Genomic DNA, 26,247 nt, shown 5'->3' on the forward strand with positions numbered 1-26,247 from the left:
GACCTTGTGTCTTCATAATAAAAAAGGATCCTGGATGTCAAGACCAGAGAACCTCTCACTGTGGACTGCCCTTGCCTCAAAAGGAAGCCTTGGAAAATGAAATGAATTGTCAAGCTCGCTCCTATTTCATAAATTGAGTCTTTGAACACTTTGCCTTGAAGCCGGTGCTTGAATTACTTTGCAGCACCAAAGGACTCTAAAAGATTAAACTGGACTCTGGATGGTGTAAGACAACTACAGCACCTCTAGAGAGGAAAATACATTTTTCAGCTTATAGACTTCAGGAAACAATCAAGATAGATTGAATTGGTCCTCTGTAGGACGACAAGTAAGAATGTTCCAGAAGGGGAAAAAAGTTCTCTACGTCTACAATAGGGATTAGAGACCTTATCTTTCAAATTCTCGTGTAACTCTCAGAGCAGAAATAGCCCTCTAGGTTGCTTAAATGGAGCAGAGGCTATCTTATCAAGGGTTTCATTTAACACCGCTTCAATCCGACGACGGGACAACGTGCTTGGTGACAGAATATGAACGTGTGCCTTAAGTGAAGTCCTCAGGGGTGTGAGCAGAGCATGAGTCAGAGCTGCAGGGTAGGGTGAGAGGCTGTGAAGAGCGTGGACGCGTGCACCTCCTTGTTCTCCATCCGAGAGGGAGGTTTAGGGTGAAGGGAAGGTCAAGAAGCCCCTTCTTCATGCTGTCTGCAACTTAGACACATGCTGAAATAACTTCAAAGACAGACGCCCAGCACACACTAGTTGAGGACAGGGGACACGTCTCATAGGCAGAAAACAACTCCACAGTAAGATCAACACAGAGAGCCTGCCGCTCAGTGGATCTTGACTTAACCTGATATTCACACTGGAAGGAACACCAAGAGAGGGTAGGTGAAAAATGTTCATGTGGGAATGTGTTTCTAAATGTTGTGGTGTTTTTCTTTTTTTATTATTACACTTAAGCCCTGAAGTTGTTATATAAGAGTTACTGAGGTTTATTTAAAGCCTTACAAGGGAACTTTTTCTAATGCTTCATTGAAACTCTTACTTTTTTTGCGTAATGAGGTTACTTATTCCTGGTAAATTTCTAAATTAATTAGTTGCGCTTACCAGAAGAAGTGCCCAATGTCTGTCTCAATGAAAATTTTGGTTTATTGGTTTCAATGTATTTTTCACATGGAGCTTTATAACATCCCACTGTAGGGCTCACATTTGCAGGCGGATGTATTTTACTGGTCCGTGTGGTGTGGGAAACATCACTGGGTTGTAAATGGAGTTCATAAATACCATCACTTCCTAATAAAACACAGACTCCATAATCTACTTTCTCTGGCATGCACTGAACTGTCTAATATGAGAGCAGAGCCTGTTAAAAACACATGGACAGAGTAGCAAGAGCAAGTCTGAGGGATAGATAGATAGATAGATAGATAGATAGATAGATAGATAGATAGATAGATAGATAGATAGATAGATAGATAGATAGATAGATAGATAGATAGATAGATAGATAGATAGATAGATAGATAGATCTTACTCTACTGTCTACATACAGAAGGCATCTTCTCTCAGTTCAGTTGCTATAGTAACACTGGCCACAGGATTATACTGTGATATTCATCCTCTTCGCTTGAAATGCGAGTGGTCTGTGATAGATGCTGTGTTAGAGGGATGAGTTGTATTTAAAGCCCAGCTAACACGGTCCTTTGAAGATGCTTTTATCCTCCACTTCATGCTAGTATATTAAAGTGGATCCGATCTTCATACGAGCACAGATATCAAAGGTGCAGCATTAACATTGGCTGAGTGTGTGAGTCCATTTTCTCGGAAGGACAAATATACATATAATTCAAGCTGCCCTGCTTTAAGCTCTGACGGTTAAACACCCACTTTGCTTCTATTCATGCCTTCGTAGCGTACGAGTCAGAGGACAGGTTCCAGTACAGTTGTTTGGTGGCACAAACATGGTAAAACACTGTTTTTCTACGACACATTGTCATAGTTCCCAAAAACAGATGTTTTGTGTAATGATGCCATCATAATGGTTTGAATCGTGACATATTACTGTTATATGGCAAATTAATTCCCTAGAAATTGCTGATATCAGTGCTGTAGGTTTATATATTCTCAGTTCTTTTGCAAAACAAAAACCATGACTATCAGTTCCCATCTAACTCTTGGTGGGATTTCTATGGAAAAACTGGGAAAAGAACAGTTTGGATTTCTGAAGTGTTTTATGTTTGGGGATGGAGGAGGAAGTGGTGGTGTGTTTAATGCTTGTAAATGGAAGTTTTACAGTAAGATGATAACATGAAATATGATGACAATTCAGAACAACAACGAGGAGGGAGAGTTGGGCAAATATTCTGGGAAATAACTGGCACAAAGAGTCCTGAAATCTTGAACTGTGATTCTGTTCTGAATGCTGTTACTTTCTGAATACATATTTACAAAATAACATAGTGAAAGCAAAACAAATAAATAGAGAGAAAAAAAGGTTATCTACTCAAGAAAGATAAAAAAATATATATATATTACGACACTGTAAGTGAAACCCCTTGAAACTTTGGATTTGTTCACAAAAGCACTGAAATATATATTTTCCTTTATAAAAGTTTTTAGAGGAAACACTCAAACACTAAAAATAATTGTTCCAAAAGGGGATTTTCTGGTCATGTCATAGAAGAACCATTTTGGTTCTTCAAACATCCTTTCATTAAATTTCATAAACCTTCAGTATTTTTTATTTACTAGTAAGAACATTTTACTAATCTGAAGAACCCATTCTAAAGAACCTTTTGTGCAAAGAAAATGCTCCATGGATGTTGAAGGTTCTTTATGGAACCACTGATGCCAATAAATAACCTTTATTTTTAAAGTGCCCCTATAATGGGTAGTAAAAGGTTCATATTTTGGTTTTGGAAGTACCCAACAACAGGTTGACATGCATGCAAGGTCAAAAAACACTTATAGTATGCATTTATTTTTCATTCAAATTTTTCCAAGCCCCTTCTTTGCGATGTAAATCTGCGGTGGTTGATCCGATTGGTCTCATTTTCATTTAATCTTGCCTGTAATGGCTGATAAAGCAGCGTTTGTGCCACAGTGCTGCTTTGTGTACAGCGTTATCGGGGAAACCACAATTTTTACTGCTCCAAAAGCGCACCTAGTGGCAAAGAATGAATTTGCATTTTCATTAAGACAAACTTGAAAAGTTTGTTGACGTCAACATGAAACGACTTAGGATTAGTTTTAAAATCAACTAATTTCAATGATTCAGAGTCTTTCTTTTGAGAGACAATATTGGGGAAAACTCCTGTTTTACTCTGTACTGAAGCCTGATTTATTCACATTTGTGTAGCTACACAAACCAATGGTGCTTTAGCCTGTCAGAAAGGGCGGAGCCTACCACTATATAAGTCAGTTTGGAGCGCTATTACTTGGGTCATTCCACTGAAGCGGCAGTAATCGATTTGCACTCAGCTCAGCACTAGCACGGCAAGTGACGCAGTGCTCATTCCCTTATTTCAATGAACTGAGGTTACGTTAGTAGCCCTTATAGCGGCCTCCAAAGCAAACACAAAGCTGCTCTGACTGTCTGAACAGGCTAAAGAGCTCCAGATATACTCTCAGAGACCTTACTGGACAGAGCAGGTTCTGGCCCTGCTCACCATCAGTAGCGGGGAACGCCAACAGAGAATCACCTCTGAACGGAGTCGAGAGCATCTTAGGAACATATCCATGTCTTGGTTTCAGGATGACTTTACAGTCGTTAGGCCCAAATTCAAGAGGCGCTGATTGACAGTGCTTGCAAGTCACCCACTCGCTTAAGAGAGGTTTTGAGAAATCGCAGACAAATGCCTGAAATTACAGGCAAATCGGTGCTTGTTCACGCGAGTGACAATCATGCAGTGTGATTGAGCAAAGACGCTATCTGAGAGAATCGCCGACGAGTCACAGATGCCGGTGAGATATTTGGCATGCTAAACATCTGGACCTGTCGGCGATTCAAAATAACGCTGTCTGAAAAGTGTTCTGACTGAAAATTACATCGACGATGACCGACAGCCAGTGAGAGAGCAACGAGAGTTATAAACCACAATATCAGCAAGCATGGCTTCATTTCAGAAAAAGGCTTTCTTCTCGGTCTATTTGAACCCATGAAATGGAAGATAAATTAGTATACATTTAGCAGGAGCACCCGTGTCTGTTTGCCTTTCATCTGAGCTATCCCAGTCTCACGTGAAAACTCCGGTCTTGCACGTGTGATATCGCATTGTTTCCTTGTCACATCACGCGGGTGTTTGGTTGTGAAACATAGTTTGCATGCCAGACAGAGTTGCTGGTGATTCTTCCTATTGTAAAGTCATGCAGTGTGAAACCTTCTGTCGCTGATGCATCGTGCAGTGTGAACACAGCAGTGACTGAATGCTGGCTAAGATAGTCACGCAGTGTGAAAAGAACAGTGACCCGACTACTTTGAAAATCGTGCAGTCTGAACTCGGCTTTAACCAATGCTAATGAAAACTGTTTTAAGTGCTAGGGAACACAAATCTGCCAAACTGAGTGGCTCGAAGGGGGGTCCTCATAGGGCCTGTAGGACTACAGACAATTCCCAAGATGGCACAGTCTGAGGGTGTGGAGGGTTTAGCCTCCATGCACCCTTCAGGAAATAAATGACTAGGTTGTTCTCTTGATCGATTGGCCAGCTTTGAGAGAATGACCGTGATAACTGCCACATAGACTTTGAGCTGGAAGGGCCCCTTATCCTGCAGTCCTTGTAAAGGTTAACACGTGGGACACGTCACATGATACTTGGTCCAAACTCCATCCGGAACACCAGTTAAAGAAGACCAACCATTTTGGGCTGTAAAGGCTACTTGTAGATGGCACTCTTGCCTCCAAAATTGTATTCTTTTACTCTTACTGGTTAGCTAGTTAGCTAGCTAGTTTTGCCTGAGAGGACGTCCCTCCTCAGCAGAATGGGCCACTGGGCTGTTCCTGAGAGCTGCACTAGCTCCGGGAACCTGAGTTGGAAGCATCTGTTGTGACTATCTTCCTCTTGGAGGTCAGCCTTAACCTCATTCCTGTTTGAAACAGGTTAGGGGATGTCCAGGGGGCCATAAACTTGATACAGCGTTGGTCTACCCTGTCAGGAAGCCCTCCCAAGTGCCAGACAAAACTGGAGGGGCCCCATGTGAAGCAGGCCCAATGGCGCTCTAAGGCGATCCAAGTGGCTGAGTAACAGCTCTTTGTGAGCAGTCAACTCCCAACCATTCTGATCTGGCTAGAGCCAGCCAATTGTCAAGGTAGTTCAAAATGTGGAATCCCAAATGCCTCAGAGGGGAAAGATAGGAATTTATGCACTTCATAAAAGTGTGCGGAACCAGAGACAGTCCAAACGGAAGAACTGCATATTGATAGGCCACTCCCTTGAACACGAATATCAAAAACAGTCTTTGATGGCGGACTATGTAGATGTGTAAGTATGCGTGTCTTAGATCCACTGTCAAAAACCAGTCCTTGGAGTGTGCAAGAATCAGTTTGATTGTTGATATCCTGAACGGCCGATGCTAGACATCTGAACAAATGATCCAAGATGGGTCTGAGCCTGCCATCTCTCTTTGTAATGAGGAAGAAGCAGCTGAAAAAGCCTGACTCACTGTTCACTGGGTGCACTATTTCCACAGTGCCTTTTGCAAGCAATGCCTGTAGTTCTTGTCTAAGAACAAGAGGTTTGGCGAGTGGCCGAAGTGTTCTTGCAGGGCTTAGAATGATGCGCTGCATGGGCCTTCAATCCCACGGCAGATGTCGGGCAGAGTTGGGCTGTGACCGCCTCCTTGAGAAGAGGAAGTTTGCTGTATCCCCTGTCAGTGCCATCAACTGACTGACATCTGTGCTGTAGATGGATTAATCCAGGCCGAATAGGGGGTATTCCACGTCTAGGTGCGATCTTCATGAACTGCAGGAAAGAATGACACAAGGCTTTGGGGAGAGGATTGCTGATATCTTACTGGCAGGTACCACTCATCCAACAGGCCAAGGCGGGCTCTACTGGAACCGACCACTTGAAGCACAGATCCTCTAACACCTTTGACAGGACAAGGATCCAGCCTCAGCCTCGTAGGTTGAGAAGCTTAGGGTTTTCCACTGGAACCTCTGCACTTTTCCACATCAGACATTGCCAAGTAAATGGAGCCATTGGCGATAGCGTCCTCAATTATGACATCCTTCTCAGACATGCCAAATGAGACCAAGAGGGGTGCAGGATTTCTTTTGTGAAGCCGCAGGGAATCCTCACTGCAAGGCTTCTTGAGCGGTGGTGGTGAGCAGAGCTGAGCTTTTTCCATGGCTTCTTCCAGAGTCAGCCATAGTTGATGCTCGTCCCTAAAGTAGAACGATCTGAGTAATGGTGCTCCAAGCTGACTTATATAGTGGTAGGCTCTGCCCTTTCAGGCGGGCTAAAGCGCCATTGGTTTATGCAACTACACAAACGTGAATAAATCAGACTTCAGTACGGAGTAAAACAATAGTTTTACCCAATGCATTATACACAACCGGATAGACTGTTCGAAAGGGAACCTTTTTCAACTTTATAGAACCTTTTGTACAATAGAAAGTTTCTATGGCTGTAGAAAGTATCAATGCCAATAAAACAACTTTATTTTGTTAAGTATAAAACATTTCCAGAGCAAAAACATTTATTTATAGCAGTAAAAAGTTATTTAGGTCAGTGGTTCCCAACCTCGTTCCCGGAGGCCCCCCAACACTGCACATTTTGCATCTCTCCTTTGTCTGACACCCATTTTAGGTCTTGGAGTCTATACTAATGAGCTGAAGAGCTGAATCAGGTGTGTTTGATTAAGGAGACATGGAAAACCTGCAGTGCAGTGCCTCCAGGAACATGGTTAGGAACCACTGCTTTAGGTTATTAAAATGTTCTTCACACTAAGAAAAAAATATATTTAACTGTAAATATTTATTTATTTATTTATTTTTTATTTTTATTTTTTTATTTTTATTTTTTTTAAAGAGGGGTGGTGTTGGCGCAGTGGATAAGGCACATGCCTTTGCTATGAGAGACCAGGGTTCGAATCCACTGTGAGACACCAATGTGTCCCTGAGCAAGACACAGCCCCTAGTTGCTCCAGAGGCTTGCGACCTCTGACATATATATAGCAATTGTAAGTCGTTTTGGATAAAAGTGTCAGCTAAATGAATAAATGTAAATATATATAACTGTTTACTGAAAGCTTATTCTGTAGCATCACAAAAAAACATTTTGGAACTTTTGAGCATAAGATGAACACATTAAAACAGATACTGCATGTGATACTCAAATGAAAGTAAATTTTCACATTTGCCGTAATTGTTGCGACTGCAGTAGATAAAGATGTAAAGCTAGATCAGAAAGAACTCATGACAGAGCAGCAGATTTGAACACCCTAATTACTGTACTGCCATTTTCAGCACAAATATCATAATCAGGCCACAGCAGGACAGACATACAAATGTGTGCTTAAAATCGAGAAGCTGAATGGCTGCAATAATTGGCATGTCATTATATCAATATAAACATGAGGCGAGCGACCAAAACAAATCAGCTTTGAGTGCCTTCCTATTCATCTGTTCCTCACAGACTATCAGCATAAGCCCTCAGAAGTCCAATAAAAGTGTCTACCCTTTTTTGCTTTCGATAGTAGTAGTGATTCAGCTTTCTAAAGAGAAAGCACCAGTGGTTGCTACATGTCTGTCTTTACATACGCCCTCATTTATAGTAAAATATTTGTACGGCAGCGAGCAAGTGTGTGCATACTGTATATGTGCGAGTGCGGTCTCCCATCACCGTGGTGTGGACATGTAGATGCCTGTTTTCAAATGCTCCACAGGCCTGATATTGTTGAGATAATCTGCTGAAAACTGATCCTCTCCCCACTATCGCCTGCAGAGGAACGTGTGGGCACATCAGCCCCCAACATCAGGAGCCTTGTCTGTCGCTACAGCAACAGCAAAAAGCCTTCCATTACTGCTACAGCATTCGCAAGGGTTTCTGTCAGACAGCGCTTCTCTGATAACAAGACGGCAACATGTAAACAATGCACTCTCAATCAGATGTGTCCATCTGTGAAAACGGTCTGAAACAACAAGACTTGTCATGCTTCGGTGAACTACCAAAAAAGTGGCTGAGGGTTTGAGAAAAACAAACAAACATGTGATGTCTGTACTGTATCTTGTACTCACTCTACCATGATGGATTGTTCTTTGAGCTGTGTGAGATGGTGGTATTAAGCGAAGCCTGTCTCTTTAAGAGCCAGTCCTTGGGCAGGTTGGCTTGTAGAGTGGGGAGGTGGAACCTTGTCTGCTTCTACAAACAAGCATTTCTATCAACAAAACGTGTCTTACTAGCAGGCTGATCTTGAGGGTGTGCATACACACGAGACTGAATATTGAAGTCGTGCTTTATTTTCTTTTACGATACTTCCTAACGCTGTATGTGTGATATGTGAGTCCCGTTACATCAGCACCTGAGGTTTGCAACACTCTGCTGGAGGGACCACCAACAGCTCAGGTGTGTCACATCTATTTGTCAGTAAGTGTGTTTATCTGTTTAATAGAGTTAAATTGTTATGTGGCATTTCATATACTGCCACTTGAAAGAGCTGGGTTGTGCAGTAGATTTTGAACTCTGTAACTTTTTCAAAATGATCATCCTTGTGTTGCAATTTCTGTACAAGGCAGAAATATGCACGGGTAAAGCTCAAGCACTTAAACTTGTGAATTATAAGTATGTCTATTCACTCAGTAGCAGGAAAGTTTTTGTGTTCACACATCTTTTGAGATGGAAAGGGCGTAGGAATACAGATTCACTGTTATTCTGTGGTAGATGCTGGTTAAAAGGAACCATGTGCCAGCTGAGTTTCCATGGAAGCTTCTTTGTAAAATAATGAGTTTTTAAGGACACATGCCAAGATTTTTGATTAGCTTTTTGCATGTATTTTGAATACAGGTGTATTTTGTCCTTCAGTGTACATCCGAGTTCAGAAGTCTGTCACTAATTCTTTATTGCTTAAAGACTTTTCAAAGAAGTGTTTCATACAGTATAGTCACAAAATCTGGAAGGATGTAGATTACACCTTTCTAAAATGTGACCCTGGACCACAAAACCTTAAGTGTCTTAAGTGTCCATTTTTTTAAATTGAGATTTATACATCATCTGAAAGCTAAATATATAAGCTTTTCCATTGGTTTGTTAGGATAGGACCATATGAGCTACAACTATTTGAAAATCTGGAATCTGAGGGTGCACAAATATAAATAAGGAGAAAATCGCCTTTAAAGTTGTTCAAATTAGGTTCTTAGTAATACATATTAATAAAAGTTTTGATATATTTATGGTAGGAAATGTACAAAATATCATGATCTTTACTTAATGTCCTAATGATTTTTGGCAACTTAATACTGTTTTTGTGCTCCAGGGTCACAAATGTGCTTTTTAATGTGCAGCATTTAAGAGGTAAAAATGTATGTGTTCCTAGACTGGTAAAATTGATAGTTTTGATGAGCCATGATATTAAAATCCTGTTAAACCTACATTCTATGTAAAATAAGGTACTATGTTATTACGTCCATGAAACACTTAAGGAGAAATTCTGAAGAATCCTTATGCAGCTTCTGTTCACTAAACAACTATTTATCGTGTCATTGTCCAGAATGAGACCATAAAACATCAGATCATGTGCTTCACTGCAGCTCTCAAGTGTTATTCTCCAAATATTCCCAACAGCATTTGAACAGCTCTCTGTTGTTCAGTTACAACACACACAAGAACAATGTTTTGTTTTTTTTTTGTTTGTTTTTTTTTGGGGGGGGGGCAATGATGTTGAATCATTGTGACTATTGTAACATACAATTATAAACTTTTCTGTACAAAGCTTTAACCGAAGTCATTGTAAAAGCACTCCATTAATCAGTCATTTCGAATCTAGCCAGTTCCTCACAAGTCTGCCAAAAATCCTTCCATGGAAAGTGAAAAAGTCATGAAGGTGAATAAATAATGACAGAATTGTATTTTTTGCCACATTTTTGTTGCTACCATTTTATGTCACTGTGACGCACCGCTTTATGTGGCGTATTGCTTTAACATCAATTAGAAAGTGACAAATTCTTATTAGAGGAACACGGCTATCACACCTCAGTTGTTGTCAGACACCTTTGTGTATTGAGTAGATGCTATTTCAGTAGATATGTGTCAATAGTTAATAGCAGCTCACCCCCCCAATAAAAGGATAAGGTTCTGCAGGTCTACACAGAAACCAAATGATAAAGATGCTGTGAAGAAAACAAGACGCTGTGAGAAGATGACTACTGGTTGATGTCTTGCTCTGGAGGCATGTCTGTGCCCGGGTGATGTTATCTCGCACCTCGCTCGATTAAATAAATGCTTTGTTTTTAGTGAAGAGGACGTTTTAAGCTATGAAACATGCAGGATCTTTTTAAAGGAACAAAGACTTGTTGTTCGTCTTGCTTTTAAGCTTCATGTGCACTGTGAAAGGGCCTTCAGTTGTAGGACTGTAGGCTACATTTAAATCTATATCTGTTATAATGAATCGCTGTGGATGATTCATCGAAGTTTGATGATTTGTGAAAGATGGACCATAGAAGAAATGATGACAATTTCCCTGGAAAATTGCCAATGTGTCAAATGGCGTAAAAGGCCCCTGACTGTACTTTTCACATCTGATGTGACACATATTAATTAAACACGGCTGGAAATAGCACCTTCGACAATCACAGAGTGTTCAAATATAGCCTGCGCGCTTGCTTTCACTGGCAGGTGTCTGCACATGAGACCGGCCAGAAAGCATAAGTGATAATTGACATGGCATCCCAGTATCAAGGACCGTAGATGAAGCCTTCCTAATGTGTGACATGCTAGAGAGCCTCCTCCATGGACCTCTTCTCCGCTTTCCCTTTTAAAGCTTTTCCCCAAATTCATCCTCATTAATGGTTGCAAGAGCACTCCATTGATCTACAATGGGAAACAACTAATTCTCCAACAGATGGAGAAAACAGAGAAGAATCCAAAATCATCTTGCTATTTCGTCATCTATGAGTTTGAGAGATTGACGTCACGGAGATCATTTGCAAATCATACATTAGAAAATATCTCAATAATCCCTTGCTTGCTATGATTTTTTTAAATCTTTCTTTTAGTGTAAAATACTACTGTTTGCATGCAAATTATCTAAATATATATATATATATATATATATATATATATATATATATATATATATATATATATGTGTGTGTGTGTGTGTGTGTGTGTGTGTGTGTGTGTGTGTGTGTGTGTTAAATCCATGGCAAAAGAAGTTCATCTCTCTACAAGAAAACACCACAACAACTCCTCGTTATTTATATTTAAATTCAAATTCAATTCAAAGTTTTATTGTCTATCCTCAGTGGGGTAGAAAATTGTGTTTAGACAAAAGGCTCAACACACAAACAATACAAATAATCACTAACACAAATAAACATTGCATACATCACTTTAAAAACACAGCTGTAATAATACATAGAAATTAATTTCAAGATCAGCTTATGGTATTAGTGGTCGACCAATCACAACAGACTAGGCCATTTGACCAATCAGAGTAGCTATGCAACGGTTATACCCGTTTGACGATAAACCACAATAAAAAGTCCCCACAGTAATGTATTGGGTGAAAACATGACAAAAAAGCACAGTGCAGAGAGAAATATGTAGTAATATATGAATTAATGAATAAGATGGTTGCATATGGCTGAAGCAACTGGCTTCTCCTTGGCATTTGCTTCTCATCTTCTCTTCGTGTATCGCCTGCTGATGCAGTGTTTACAGAATGTTATGAGGGAAATGATTCTGTTTCTGCTGTTCCAGAAGCGCCACCTGCTGTCAGACAGTGGGTTTACAGTCTCATTCAGTCTGCCTGCCATTTCTGTTCAAACTAAATGTTTGATGTAAATCTTAACCAGGAGATGGAAAGCAAGCTTACGCTTTCTTGAATCCTCAACACTTTAAATAAGATAGCTTCCACTTGTTTACAAAGCAGATAAATGCCTATAATCTGTCATTTTGACTCATTCATTTCCTAAACATTATCATTTTAAATAAGTTCAAAATATGGCCATCATTTAAATGTTGTTATTTTAAAGTTTATGCGAACAATATGTGCTAATTTTAATTGTTGTTTTTTGTGTTTTAACAATTTGTTAGCAATGCTGTGATAATACTGATCTTTTCCCTATAATCATAAAACATTTTCATACTGTTTTATCTCTATTAAAGAGACAAGAACTAAACCAGTGTGTTTCAAGCAGAGGGTGAAAAGAGGTGCTGCTGCAATGTACAGCATGTGGTGTTTAGTTGTTGTTTCTTTTACTCGAAATAATGTAAATGTATTCTCAGAACCCAAAAATATAAGTTATGGTCTTATAAATGAGCATAAAATGGGAATATTAAACCGTATTGCTTAAGCAGGTGTGGAACAGAGACCAGGTTAGGCACAAGAGAAACAAACAGACACAGCGTAACACTTATTCTGTCAGCACTCGGTGATGCGGTTTCGTAAATGTCCACCATGAAAGATTCACATAGTGCTTTTAATTATTAAGTTTTACGTTGAATTATTTAAGCGTGTCTGTTGGCTGGTCGATGGTCAGGTGTTGCTCTGTTAGATGTTTTGAAGAGTGAAAGCGCTCCGAGATCTTCATCTTGAGGTTTTGTGACTCATGTTGGAGGCTATGCAAGCATGCCTTGTTTTTAGTGCATCATTTCCTGCTTTATACTTATATTCAGTCGGTATATTCATAATATATGCCAGCCAATAGCAAACTGTTCAAAAATTTGTGATGAAATGAATGATAATTTCACAAATGTCTCATTGTTTCAGATCGCCCTGCACCATGAGACTCACAGTAGTTCTGCTGCTCTGTGGCTGCTGTATGCTACTTCAACACAACTGTGAAGCCCAAGGTAAAGAGACTTCATACGCTGTTCATTTCTATTTCTATTTTTACTATATATTCTTGAGAAGTGGTTGCTTTTTTACATTAATTCAATATACATATAATAACTTTAAGTTAAGTTGATTAATTCTGAATAACTTTTCTACACATCCCAAATGCATACATTATTAAGGGGCACTGATATCAGAAATATCACTTATATCATTTTTATATTTCTGTTTAAAATCTTTTGAGTAAATGTGAAATATGACTTTTTAACATTTTAATTTCCACAATATTCCTCACAACTAATTTGCAGTCATTTAACTATATTATGCTTACTACATAAAGATATTGACATCAGCCATTTAAAAAATTCATGTCACTAAACCACTATCATAGGAAGTCACATGTGCTGCTTGTTTGTTTGTCAAGTCAAGCCGAATTGATTCTTATAGCGCTTTCACAATACAATCATGATGCGAATGTTTAGAATTTCTTAATATTTATCTTATTAGGCAACTAAATGGGTTAAGGTTAAGGTTAGGGGTAGGTTCAGGGGTAATACCAAATTTTTGTAATCACAATAATATGTTCATAGTATGTGCATGCAGAACAGGACTATAAAATAAAGTGGAACCGGACTCTGATTGAACTATCTGTAAAATAATTATAAAATAATAGCAATAGTCTACAGTAGTTATATTGATAATAATGCCATAAAATATCTGTTTAGCATTGAACGCAGTGAAACTAGATGTATGACAAGGAAAAGCTAAGCACATAGAGTATTCACAAAATATATCGTTGGAGGAGGTTCATTATAAGAATTGGCCACACAGGCTGTTAATTTCCTCAAACAGTTTCTGCCAACTGTGCTGCAACAGGATCCTGGCGAGCAGATTACATAAAACTCAGCGTCAGAGGCCTTTGATGGTTCCGTTGCGGCAGATCCGTCTCTGAGTATTCAGCTGTGAAATTCCTGTCTGCTTAGAGAATGTGACAAATCTGCGTCTCAGTTGTTGGGCGCAAGAGTCTTACACGCGTGCTGGGGGCAAAGGTCAATGCCCAAAGTCCGTACTCTGTGCGTCCAAGCAAGCCAGAAGAAATGTCAGTTGTGTCAGTTGAAGATGGGGGGAGAACCTGATCAGTGCATGTCTGTAGAGATGGATTATAGTGCAGGTCAGTGGGGCCAGTATCTCCTGGAAGGGGCTTCCAGCTGAGAGACTCAAACCTGGAAACAAGCCACTGCAATGCAAAACTGATCCAGACGGACGGACAGCACTCGAGTCTGTGCCAGTGACTATTGCCACAACGTGAAATAAGAAATCAGAAATCATATCAGCTGCTGGCTGTTCCTCAACACTATCAGTGGCTGCTGAACATAAAACTGCTTTGATGTTTTATATTAGTCATGGTACATTGAATAGTTCTATAGATGTTATAAAAATAAGTCAGGAAAAAAAATGTTATTAAATATTACAATTATAAGTGTTGTTTTAGCAACTTAGTCAAGTTAAAGAACTAACTTGCTGGGAATCAATAAAAGCTAAAAATGAAATTAAAAAAATAAACCTTTAAGGAAAATAACTAATAAAAATGACTAAATCTTACTAGAAATTAAACAACAAAGAAAATATAAAAAGAAAAGATAATAAAAAATATTAATGTAAACTTATATATATACAAAATATTTTCTTTTGTGCTCCACAAAACCAAAGACAGAAAGCCATACAAAGTTGGAAAGACATGAGCATGAGTAAATGATGTCAACATTTAGAAAATTCAATGAATTGTGCACAGCATTTATTATTTCATTGAAATTAGGTAGTTCAATGTGTTTACTGGAAATTACAGTGTGGAAATCTCCCAAGTGACAAAAACTTTCCTATGGCAGCTATGTGCACAAAGCAATGCAATTTTGCAGACACTTTCAAAGTGACATGTCCAGTAAATGGCGTTAACAGATTATTTAATTTTGTCGGAAACATGTGAATGTGAATCTGACATTTTGAGTTAGTTGTATATATCGCATGTACAGTTAAAAAAGGCAGACAATAATGTACAGTACACGAAACCCAACCTGGATAGTGTTAACAAAAGCTAAAGTGAGATAGCAATGCATTCTGTGCATGTAATGCTGTACCAGGTAAGCTACTGAGCAAGTTTACTATGTGAGAAAACCAATACATATGGATCCGATTACACAATGATGACAAAAACATCAAAATGTGTTAGTTAACTTATCATGCACAATAGTCATACTGTTTCGAGATCATAATATTAATTGGTAATTTGCCCTGTAAACAAAATGTGTGTGAAAAGCAATAAAAGTTGGTGTTTTACTGCCGCTACTGTTTATTTTACCTGGGTACTACATACTGAATTGTATGTACAGTAAATATATATTGTATGTTTTTCCAATGAGCCTATGCTGCAGCCAACACTAGTGCTCTGGAGCCTCACTGGATCATAATCCGTCCTCGCTTGTCTGTCCTGGCAAAATGTTTTTCTAGCAGTGCAAACGGCTAAGTGGATACTGAGGCTGAATGATCCTTTGCTTCGCATGGATCTAGTTACTTCTTCCTCAGCTCCTTTAGACGCTGTCCAGCCGGCCTTCCATTACACTCCACCTGCTCCCCAGTGGGATCTTAGACACACATGCATAAGCTCGGGGTGTGCATGTGGCCCGTCTAGGGTTAAAACCGAAGGGAAACCCACACCTGCATGTTTCACTGGCACCATGGCGCTGAGCTTGTCCACGGGGGTTCTGGGGAGAGAGGGGATATAGGGTTTCATGGTAGGAATAAATTTAGATCACTCTGGTTTTCCCATGCAGTGAGCCCACGCACTGCGGTGTCTGGTTGAGGACCCCATGAGGTGAACCACAACGACTGGAGGATGGAGACAGTCACACCTGTTGCACTGCCATCATCAACTGAACCCCAGGAAACACAGCTACTGTTAACAATTGAAATGTTCACTATGACAGATCACACAGCATAAATCAGTGCCTATTAAATCAGAACATGACAGATCAAATCAGCAGGTGTCCCAGTGAATCTCACGAAACCTTTTAGGAACATGTAAAGGGCTGCGTTTCCCAAAAGCATTGTAAGCCTAAGCTGATCATAGATCTGCCATTACAAGAATAGCAAAACAAAGAAACTTTATGATTCCTCTCATCTTAATTACTACAATATGTCCCAATCATGCATATATATCATTTGCAAAATACAATTCTTAACATGATGTCAATGGTAAAAATCCCACAGATCTGCGCATCTAAAAAGTTATTTTGAAGAAGCAGCATGGCTTCTTTTAATTGAAAATACTGTCAGTTTTTTGTTAGGCTATTTTATACTATATGTGTGTGTGTGTGTGTGTGTGTATGTTTGACAAATTTGAATCACACAAAAACAACTTGAACTGACTCATGGCCCATTTTCAGATTTCTTGCTGTATCATATTATTTCGAAACCATTGTGAGCGCAAAATATTTACACGCACTACAGGATTAAGCCTGGAGGCTTTTCTAGAATAGACTCCTCCAGTTTGAACAAGAAGAGGTTATTTGCACCACGTCTATCAGCACTCTGAGATCATCGGACTCCTGTTTGCCGTCACACCCGGACTCATTTTCTCTTTAAAACTCTAGTGTTTACTACGTATGAAGTATTCACTGTCTCCAGCCTGGATTTAAACAACTCCCAGTCTTCGTCATCTAAAAGCATGCTTTGAACCTGCCGTAAATGCAGAGAGCAATTGGACAACAGCAAGGAAAAAAAAAAGAAAATTGCTTTGTATATTGCGTGTAAGCATGTGTATTGAATTATGCAAATGTTCTCTACATATTCCATATGTTGCTTTTCTAAGATTACCATTCTTCACTTGCTCCCTCGCTCACGAGTTGGAGAAATCCCAGTCCATAGAAAAAATGGGCAATTACAGATCCACTAAAAAGTTAATTCAGTGTGTTTTTGGCCACAAGATACACTATATGGACAAAAGTATTGTGATTAACTATTAAATTCATGTGTTTTAGTTAGCCACAAAGAGGAAGACCACAGAAAGTGAGTCAGAATCTGTTGATTACATCGCTGAAGAGCTCCAAACTTCCTCTGCCGTTCATCTTATTTCATTTTTTTAGTGTTATGTAAACACCTAAAAAGGTACTGATAAGCCCAGTGTCTTGCAAAAATAAATTAACTTGTAATTTCACTGTGCGCTAGGCAAAATAACGCAAATCCAATCTTCACTGCTGGTAAATCCTATTTTAAATATCAGACATTTCATACTATTTATCTGTCATATATAATATTATGGCAATTTTTATTCAGAAATAAGAGTCAAAGCATTTCAAATAATTCTCAGAAATTCAGCTGAGGTTCTAGAAATGTTCTCTCAAAGTTAACAAACATTAATGTTAATTATGTTATGAATGTTGAGAATGTTCATTTAAAGTCATCTGGGCCTGAATGTTCTCAGGACATTAGCGCAAAAATATTTATAATCATTCATGGTACGCTTTTCTTTTATTGGAAACTTTTTAGTTGGATGTTCATCTAACGTTTTTAAAAATTTTACTACTTTTTTCAGCGTGTAGAAAGAACGTTTAAAAGTAACATTCATATAACAATTTTAAACATTTTTAAACATAAAGAAAAAAAACATTCAGAAATAATATTTTCATTACTTAGAACATATTTTCGTTGGCTTTAAAAATGGTTTAGTGACCTAGAAATATTTCAACAGGTTAAATTAATAATAAATAAATACTAGCTTTTGGACCCCACAGTGTATGTAAAGTACCTTTGAGCAAGAGGGAGAATATTTTTCCAGTCATGTCTTATTGAGCTGTACAGCAAGAATCATTACGAGAACAGATTCTCTTGGTTTGAAATGTTAAACTAATCCTTCAGCTGTCTGTGTTTAAGAGATTACGCTTCATGTTGTTGTTTGGGCTGCTCTCTGTTATCAGTTTGTACTTTTCAGCTGTTGCACTGATAGCGCAGGAAAGCCAGGCTTGCATTGTTCGAAGCTCTGTGTTTCCAGGAATACAGGTCTTACACTTGGCCAGATTACATGGAAAATGCTTCCCATTCCAGCACCACTGAATGAATACGAGCTTACCCACGCATTGTGTCTCACATACCAGCCTTTATCTGGAATAGGCACACCATTAAGTGAGCATGTCAGATGGGGGTAAACAACCTGCTCGTAAGGGTACATGTGATTTGCACATTGATAATTATTCGCAACTTCCTGGCTATAAAGAATAATTTAGTCCATTTAGTGGAAACGCAGACGAGACGTGTGATGTAAGAGGCTGGCTGTGAGCGCCGGGTTGTAAGGCATGCAGGGGTTGGGCCCTGGGCGATGGTGAATTCTTGTGATGTTCGGGCAAAGCTCATACGGGCGGAGACATGAGCACATTCCTCTCCTCCCACCGCACACGCTCCCCTCGTGCCCATCACCACAGACACACGCGCTTCCTGGCCGTCCCCCAACACACACATATACACACCCTGCACTAACATCCACTGTAGCGCAAAACCCAATACTGGATAAGCACGGCCAAGAATGCTAAATCACTCAGTCGAGATGGTGATGATGGAGATCGGGGTGAATCATTTCCTGTAACACTTCATAAAACTTTTCATATTAAAGTACATGTAGATTATTAGGGATTGAAAAAGAATACGGATAAACTTTCCACTCTCCCGGTCAGAGGTCAGACTTTGATGAAAACCTGCTATGGTTTCTCTCTAAAATAAATAACATTTTGCATGTTTAGTCATTTTAATATATATTTTATTTATAATATTTTTCAATATTTTATTACACACACACACACACACACACACACACACACACACACACACACACACACACACACACACATATATATATATATATATATATATATATATATATATATATATATATTGGTCATACTTATGCACATATATACACATTTTTTTTTATTCTGCCAGTTTTCATAACACCTTTTCCCTTCAGCATCTGTCCTCATTACTCTCAATCAAGAATGCAATTAGGAGAATGTTTTATGTATTACTGTTAAAATTACTTCATATATTAATCTGCAATAATGCACCGCACGTTTTCACCATCAGACTGACCAAGATGGAGTACTGATGGTATAACAAGTGAAAATGAAAGCCACAGTTCACCGAAGAATTTAAACTTTGCCGTCATTTACTCACCCTCATGTTTTTCCAATCCTGTAGGAGTTTCTTTCTTCTGCAGAGCACAAAACGATCATTTGAAGAATCTTAGTACCAAACAGTTTCTTTTACCCACTGGCTCCCATAGTAAGTCAATGGCTCCCTGAAACATTTATACAACAAATTATCTTCTTTTGTGTTAAACAGACGAAAGAAATACAGGGTTGAAACAACATGAGGGTGAGTAAATGATGACAAATGGTTCATTTTTGGGTGACCTATCCCTTTAAGATAACTACTTAAATAACACAGTCTTGTCTTGCCCTGATTGTCTCTCACTGAAAGTGTCACAATAAATTAGCTTTCCTTCAGGCAAGATCGACGTGCATGTGCATCTTAGTATGGTATTGTTTACCACACTTGACATGCTACATAAGCTGTTGAAAAGTGACACTGACCGCACATGCCTTCTACAAGTGACAAACTCTCACAGACAAGCTTGAGCGTGTTATGTGATCTGAAGGACTTGTTTAATTTGAAGAGGAATTATCATTGAGGATTGCTGTTATGCAGTAACTCAACTGTATAATGGTCAAAGCAAAAAAGAACAAAACAACCTATTAAATGTACTCTTCTATTCACAGTTTTATTTTCCTCAGTAGAAACATCTCCAACACCGTCGGCCAGTAACTGCACGTGTGAGCTCGGCCATGGAAAGTGTGCTGAAACCGGTGACTGCAGGTGAGTGGGTTCATGAGAGTGAAATATGGGCTCGTGTGGCTCTCAGGCGTTATGTTGTTGAAGTATATCTGACCTGTGCAAGCCTGTTCCCGCTCACTACTATTGCAGAAGAACACTGTAAACAGGTTAACAATACAATGGTATGCAGGGCTAACTCTTGCCTCCGTGTGGCAGGTGTGATCCGGGATGGGGTGGACCACGGTGTGAAGACTGTGTGCGAATGCCAGGATGTGTCCATGGCACCTGCTATCAGCCCTGGCAATGCACATGTATGGACGGGTGGACGGGACGATTCTGTGATAAAGGTGATTCATCTTTGTAGATTAACCTGACAGCGCTGATTATTCTGTTACAGAAATGCAATATGATTTCCATGTATTTAAACATATACCCAAGAAATAAATGAAAGGGCATGAAAAAGGCTAGTCACAACCAAGGCTCTTTGGGAATACGCAACATTTCTGCAAAATCTGAAATATGTTTTTTCTGGGTACATTTTGCTGCACTTGTCAATTGGCACGTCCACAAAAGACCATAAACTATATAAACTTTTCTCCATTTTAGATGTGGGTTAACAAAAGCAAATGTAAGATACAGTAAAAATGCATTTGCTTAAGCAACTTATACAAGACTTGAAGCTCTTTTGTGGAGTGTTGTGATTAATTTTTCACAGAACTTGCACCGATGTGCTGTACTAGGTGAGCTATCGAGCAAGTTTACTATGTCAGAAAACCATACTTATGGAGCTGATTATGTGACACAAACATTAAAATGTATTTGCTTACACAACACGCTGGGAAAAGTGTGTTAAGGTAATCACAAATTATTATTTTATTCATTGATAAATTCCCCTGTAATCATTTGTGTGAAAAGGAATAAAAGTTGTTGGTGTTTTATTGCCACTAGTGTTCATTTAACCTGGAAACTGCAGAGAAATTTCGAACCCATTTTTCAGATATGTAGCCGGAGTCACTCATTTACATTGAGCATGGGTTGGTTATTTTTGTATTATTTAGTTTTAGTAATTTTGCTTTATATTAGTTTTCATATTTCTGTTTTTAATTTAAATTGAAATATATAAATACAATTTAACCATATTTTTTCATTTCAGTTGTAATTGGTTCTTAAACATTTTATTTTCAGGTTTTATTGTTTTAAGTTTCAGATTCTGCAACAGAGGTGATTTATTATTCATGACCTTAAGTAGCAAACGCTTTAATAGATCGAAATAACAGCGCTGACTTGTTTCTGCAGATATTTACGTGTGCTCCAGAGAGCAGCCGTGTCAGAATGGGGCTACTTGCGTCTTGAATGACTCTGGGGATTACAGCTGTTTATGTCCTGAAGGCTTTCATGGGCGGGACTGTGAACTGAAAACTGGACCATGCCAAAAGACCAAGTAAGTGTTTTCCCCCCTTTTCCATTTGTAATGTAAATGCATGTGTTGTGTGTTCAAAAACTCACCTGCCAATCATCACAATGCTGTGGAAGAACAGAGCGAGCCATTTTTAGCAGGACTTTCTGATTATACCATTACAATGAACGGTTTTGTGTAAGATCAGTGAGTAGTGTTTTGTTCATGATTTGACCTCCAAGTAAACATTTTGTTAAGCTGTGATCCTTAGTCTATTAGCACACAAGCCCAGACACACACAGGCAGCACAAAAGCCTGGTCAATTTGCAGCCTCCAGAGTGCAATCATGTAATTCAATGGGCTCATTACTGGCCCTGTAAGAGACTGCTAATACTGAAACGCTGCAGCTCGGCCCCCGCTGTTCTACCCATGAAGACCAAAACAAACTGACCGAGAGGTTTCCAGGGAAACCATGCTGCAGGACTGGACCAGTTGCTGCACAGTTTTAGAGAAGACAAATTATTACTTGAAATATTACAGTATATGGTTTAGCCTGTAAACACACATTTTATAACAATAATAATAATAATAATAGCAAACTTTATTTTATATAATGCCCTTAAAAGTAGCATCTCAAAGCGCTTGACATGCATATAAAAAATATGAAGTTAAAATATACACACAATAATACAAGCCAATATAATAAAAAAACAAAGGAATCACATAAAAGCTACCCTTAAAAAGTAAATTTTAAGGGAAGATTTAAAAAACACTAAGGGATTCTGCATTTCAAATCTCAGAGGGAAGGAAATTCCTGCCTAAGGAGCCAAAAAAAGAGAAAGCCCGGTCACCCATAGTTTGTTTGAACAGTTAAAAGACCAGCTTCAGAAGAGCATAGAACATGTGCACGGGTGTAGGGGGTTAAAAGTTCACACCGATATTAAGGAGCCAAATTATTCAATGGCTAATAAGTGAGAATAAGAATTTTAAAATCAATGCGAAGACTAACAGGAACCCAGTGCAATTTTTCCAAGATGGGTGTGATGTGCTCCCTTGCACTCGTCCTTGTTCTAGAATTCCAGAGTTTTGTACTAACTGTAACTGTGTCTAACTGTGGAAACTCCAGCCAGCCAAGCATTACAATAATCGATACGCGTAACAATTAGTGTTGATTAACTTTTCAGCCAAAGAGAAATTCAACATGGGAGGTAATTGGGCAGTTAGTTTAATATTAAAGCAGATTCATCCACACAGTTACGGACTCTGCTTTGCGCAACTGGTGAGGTAAACCAATAAGCATCACTTCAGTCTTGTCACCGTTTAGACAGAAAATTTTCAGACAGCCATTTTTTTATCTCAGTAAAACATTGAGAAAGAAAAGACATAGGCATATTGACATCAGGTTTTAAATGTATGTAGATATGAGTGTCATTGGCATAAAAGTGAAAGTTAGGACCAAGTGTTCTTAAAAGTTGGCCAAAAGGAAAAATGTAAATATTAAAAGGTAAAGGGCCCCAAAACTGATCCTTGGGGAACACCCAGAGAGCAGCACACCGCCCTCAGACTTGCAATCACCCATCACAACAAACTGCTTGTGATCAGCAGGGTAGGACTTATGACTTGTGATGTGGATGTGGATGTTTTTCACGTCAAAGGTTTTAAATGCAGATACAACTAAGTAAAAAAGCCATTCACAGGACTGGTTCACCTCTAAAGTGTAAATCTTGTGACTCTTTGGAAGAACAGTTTGCTTGAGAGTTTTGACCTGCTCAACATGGCTTTACCTTAGGGCGAACTCGAACTGAGTGTCCGACCAATGTCAATATAACAGGAAATCATAAGGATTTTAACCATTGTGATTCCAGTACTGAGTCCTTAATAGTTTCATTAAGATTTTTAGTTTTTTTTTGTACTTTTGAGGAAGAAATATTTAGAGAAAATAATCAGATTTTACATCACTCAGCAGTCTATACATTTAAAATACATGTAATACAGTTCTTTCAGATGGTGTTTATATAGGCATATTGACAATAATTTTTAGCTCAGTGAGTCTTTTTAATTTAGTAACCACTCTTATTGATTCAGTGCTTTTCATTTACTAAAAATTCCACATAATTTATAATTGTATTATGTACTTGGCAGCAGGGACTTAAAAGGATACTCCACCCCAAAATGAAAATTTTGTCATTTAATCCTGTAAAAGCTTAGTTTGTCTTCAGAACAGAATTTAAGATATTTTGGATGAAAACTGGGAGGCTTGTGACTGTCCCATAGACTGCCAAGTGAATAACACTGTAAAGGTCCAGAAAAGTATGAAAAACATTGTCAGAATAGTCCATCTGCCATCAGACTTTCAATCATTACTTTATGAAGCGACCAGAACACTTTTTGTAAGCAAACAAAACAAAAATAACAACTTTATTCAGCAATTCCTTTGTCAAAAGTTTCCTCTGTCTCTCCATATCACCATATGCTGCGTATGATCTTCTGTATCATCAGTGCCACAAGGATGCGCTGTTTTCTTTCAAATCAAAGCAAAAATACACGTAGAAAATGCGCATCCTTGTGGCCCGAGTATCCCTTTAAGTCCAAAAATACTTCCTGATGTATATGCATATCTGAAGGCAAAGCATTTGAAAGTATACTCCTTCGTGACCAAACTCAGGCGGTTGCAATATAAACACTACAAACTTTAATCTCTATACTAGTTTTGGTACCCTTTTAGTTGCGGGCAAGTGTTAATCTAGTCACAAAAAAAAAAAAAATAAATAAAACCAGTATTTTGTCGTCACAGCCTCCAAAAGTTTGATGTTGTTCCATCTCTTCAATTCAAGTTTATTTGTATATCGCTTTTTAAGATACAAATCATTGCAAAGAAACTTTACAGAAAATTAAGTTTCTACAATATTTATTAGTAGTTTGTCAGAGGTGACTGTCAGTTTATGTGCATATGACAGAAATTTTCAGAAAATGTATACAAGACTTAGTCATCCAGATGATGAACACTATTAACAGCAATGATTAAATTATGCAATCACACTTGTAGCAATATTTGGTCTTTAGCCAATTAGTGGAAAACAATCAAGGTGCATGTGCATGCAAGGTGCATGACTTATATGCGTAAGTGTATACTATGCTGATGATGTAATTTGTGTCATAATCACTGCATGCACACCTGTGTACATATAAAAACCTAAGTATACTTTGGCCTTTATGTTGCATTCAAAATATACAATCCATCAATTTATGAATTTTTCCATTCTAAAGAAGGGGGTGTCCCAATACAATTCATTGGTGTTTGGTGATGGGTTTTTGCTCAAGATCTTCATTTAAAGTCACACCAGAGGTGTTCAGCTGGGATTAGGACTTAGCTTTCTGCAGACTAGTCAAGTTCTTCCACACTAACTGAATCAAATCAAATTTTAACCTTGCCTTATACACAGAGGCACTGTCATGTTAGAATAGCAAAGGGTCCTGTCCAGACTATTGCTATGCGATTGTATTGTTTAAACATTAAGGTTTGTACTCATGGCAATTACTAAAGTAGCCAAACCTGTTAATTAGAATGCGATGTTCCAATCTGTTTGGCAAAACAGTGTATTTTCAATTTTTATGTTTACTGCGTCAGGTCCCCCTGCAAAAATGGTGGTCTCTGTGAGGATCTGGGTGGTTATGCTCCAAAACTGTCTTGTCGATGCCTGGCTGGCTTCACGGGGCCCCGCTGTGAGACCAACATGGATGACTGCCTGATGCGCCCCTGTGCCAACGGCGCCACCTGTTTGGATGGCGTGAACCGTTTTTCCTGTCTGTGCCCTGCGGGTTTCACCGGCCGTTTCTGCACCATAAACCTGGACGACTGCGCCAGCCAGCCCTGCCTCAACGGAGGACGCTGTATAGACCGAGTCTCCACCTTCCAGTGCTTCTGCTCTCCAGGGTTCACTGGAAGAACTTGCGAGATTCCCGTGTGGGAGTCAGGATCTCAAGCAGTGTCTCCATTCAGGGGCGAAGGAGATATAGTTATGCTGAGCAAACCTGCCCCAGTCAATCGGTCCCATGGGACCACTCCTAGTGAGCATGAAAGACGCCAGTTAAAAATCTCAGTGGTGACTCAGCATGGGGCAGAAGGGCTGTCAGAGCTGCAGCTCATCATCTTGCTGGTTTTGGGGGGCATGACTTTGGCCATGGTGGCACTAACAGCTGGTCTGGTGCTGCGCGGACATTGCCAGGACCGATCGGCTCGCTGTCAGTGCAGACCGGCCCCCGCTCATCATCGCCCATTCCACCGATGCCGAACAAACTCTGTGCCTGCACAACAGGAATGCAAGATCAGCTTCCTCCAGTCTCCGGCTCCAGCTGAGCTTGAGAAGAAGAGGCTGAACACAGACATCATTTAGCCACAGAAATCATGCAGCTGCTCTTGTTGAAGTAAAAGACCACTTCTGACCTCTCAAAAGATAAAGACGGTACTCATTAATCTGAGAGTTGGTCGCTAAGAAGCAGGTGGTCATATCCAAAGGATAACACCGAAATAAAGAACCAATTAGTTAATGTTATTTTATTAAAGATGCCACAAGTGAGGCATGAACTGCTGAGGGAACATTAGGTCAGTGAGAGTCAACATGAAATCAATAATACCCGTACCTGGTTTTGGAAAAATTTTCTAAAGATAAAAGAGATGCTTGTCTTTGTAATATTTCATCAAAAATGTACTTACTCTGCATCTGAAAAAAAAAAAACTTTCACCAAGCATTACTTTTGCTGGAAAACCTGAACCACGGAGAGTCAGAATCTATTTCCTCACCCAATTTTTAGGGGTTTATTTTTTTATATGAAATGAAAACTTTTTTTTTTCCTGGTATTTTATTTTGGTCTTTAACCTTTTTTCCTCAAAGGCACCATAACAGAAAAATGCTTTCTAGCTAACAGTAATCATGTAACTTTGGTCACCAGGTGCTAACATTTTTAACACTGAAAAAAAAAGTTA

The 26,247-nt window shown here is 39.0% G+C and overlaps 1 protein-coding gene across 8 annotated transcripts; it reads left to right on the plus strand.

The window, feature by feature from the left end:
* The first annotated feature begins 334 nt into the window (after positions 1-334).
* LOC113057266 (protein delta homolog 2-like) lies at positions 335-25,999 on the plus strand. Of its 8 annotated transcripts, none has more exons than XM_026224534.1 (6): positions 335-880; positions 12,926-13,008; positions 19,828-19,909; positions 20,084-20,214; positions 21,164-21,308; positions 24,892-25,999. In XM_026224534.1, exons 2-6 carry the CDS (start codon positions 12,939-12,941, stop codon positions 25,655-25,657), a joined length of 1,194 nt encoding a protein of 397 aa, XP_026080319.1. In that variant the 5' UTR covers positions 335-880; positions 12,926-12,938; the 3' UTR covers positions 25,658-25,999. The 8 variants fall into 8 exon arrangements, with proteins under 8 accessions (XP_026080319.1, XP_026080316.1, XP_026080317.1 ...); XM_026224531.1 differs by having other exon boundaries at positions 336-880; positions 19,813-19,909; XM_026224532.1 differs by lacking the exon at positions 335-880 and adding an exon at positions 8,252-8,583.
* Positions 26,000-26,247: the final 248 nt, after the last annotated feature.

Source organism: Carassius auratus, chromosome 38 (assembly GCF_003368295.1).
Source record: "Carassius auratus strain Wakin chromosome 38, ASM336829v1, whole genome shotgun sequence".
Lineage (NCBI taxonomy): Eukaryota > Metazoa > Chordata > Actinopteri > Cypriniformes > Cyprinidae > Carassius > Carassius auratus.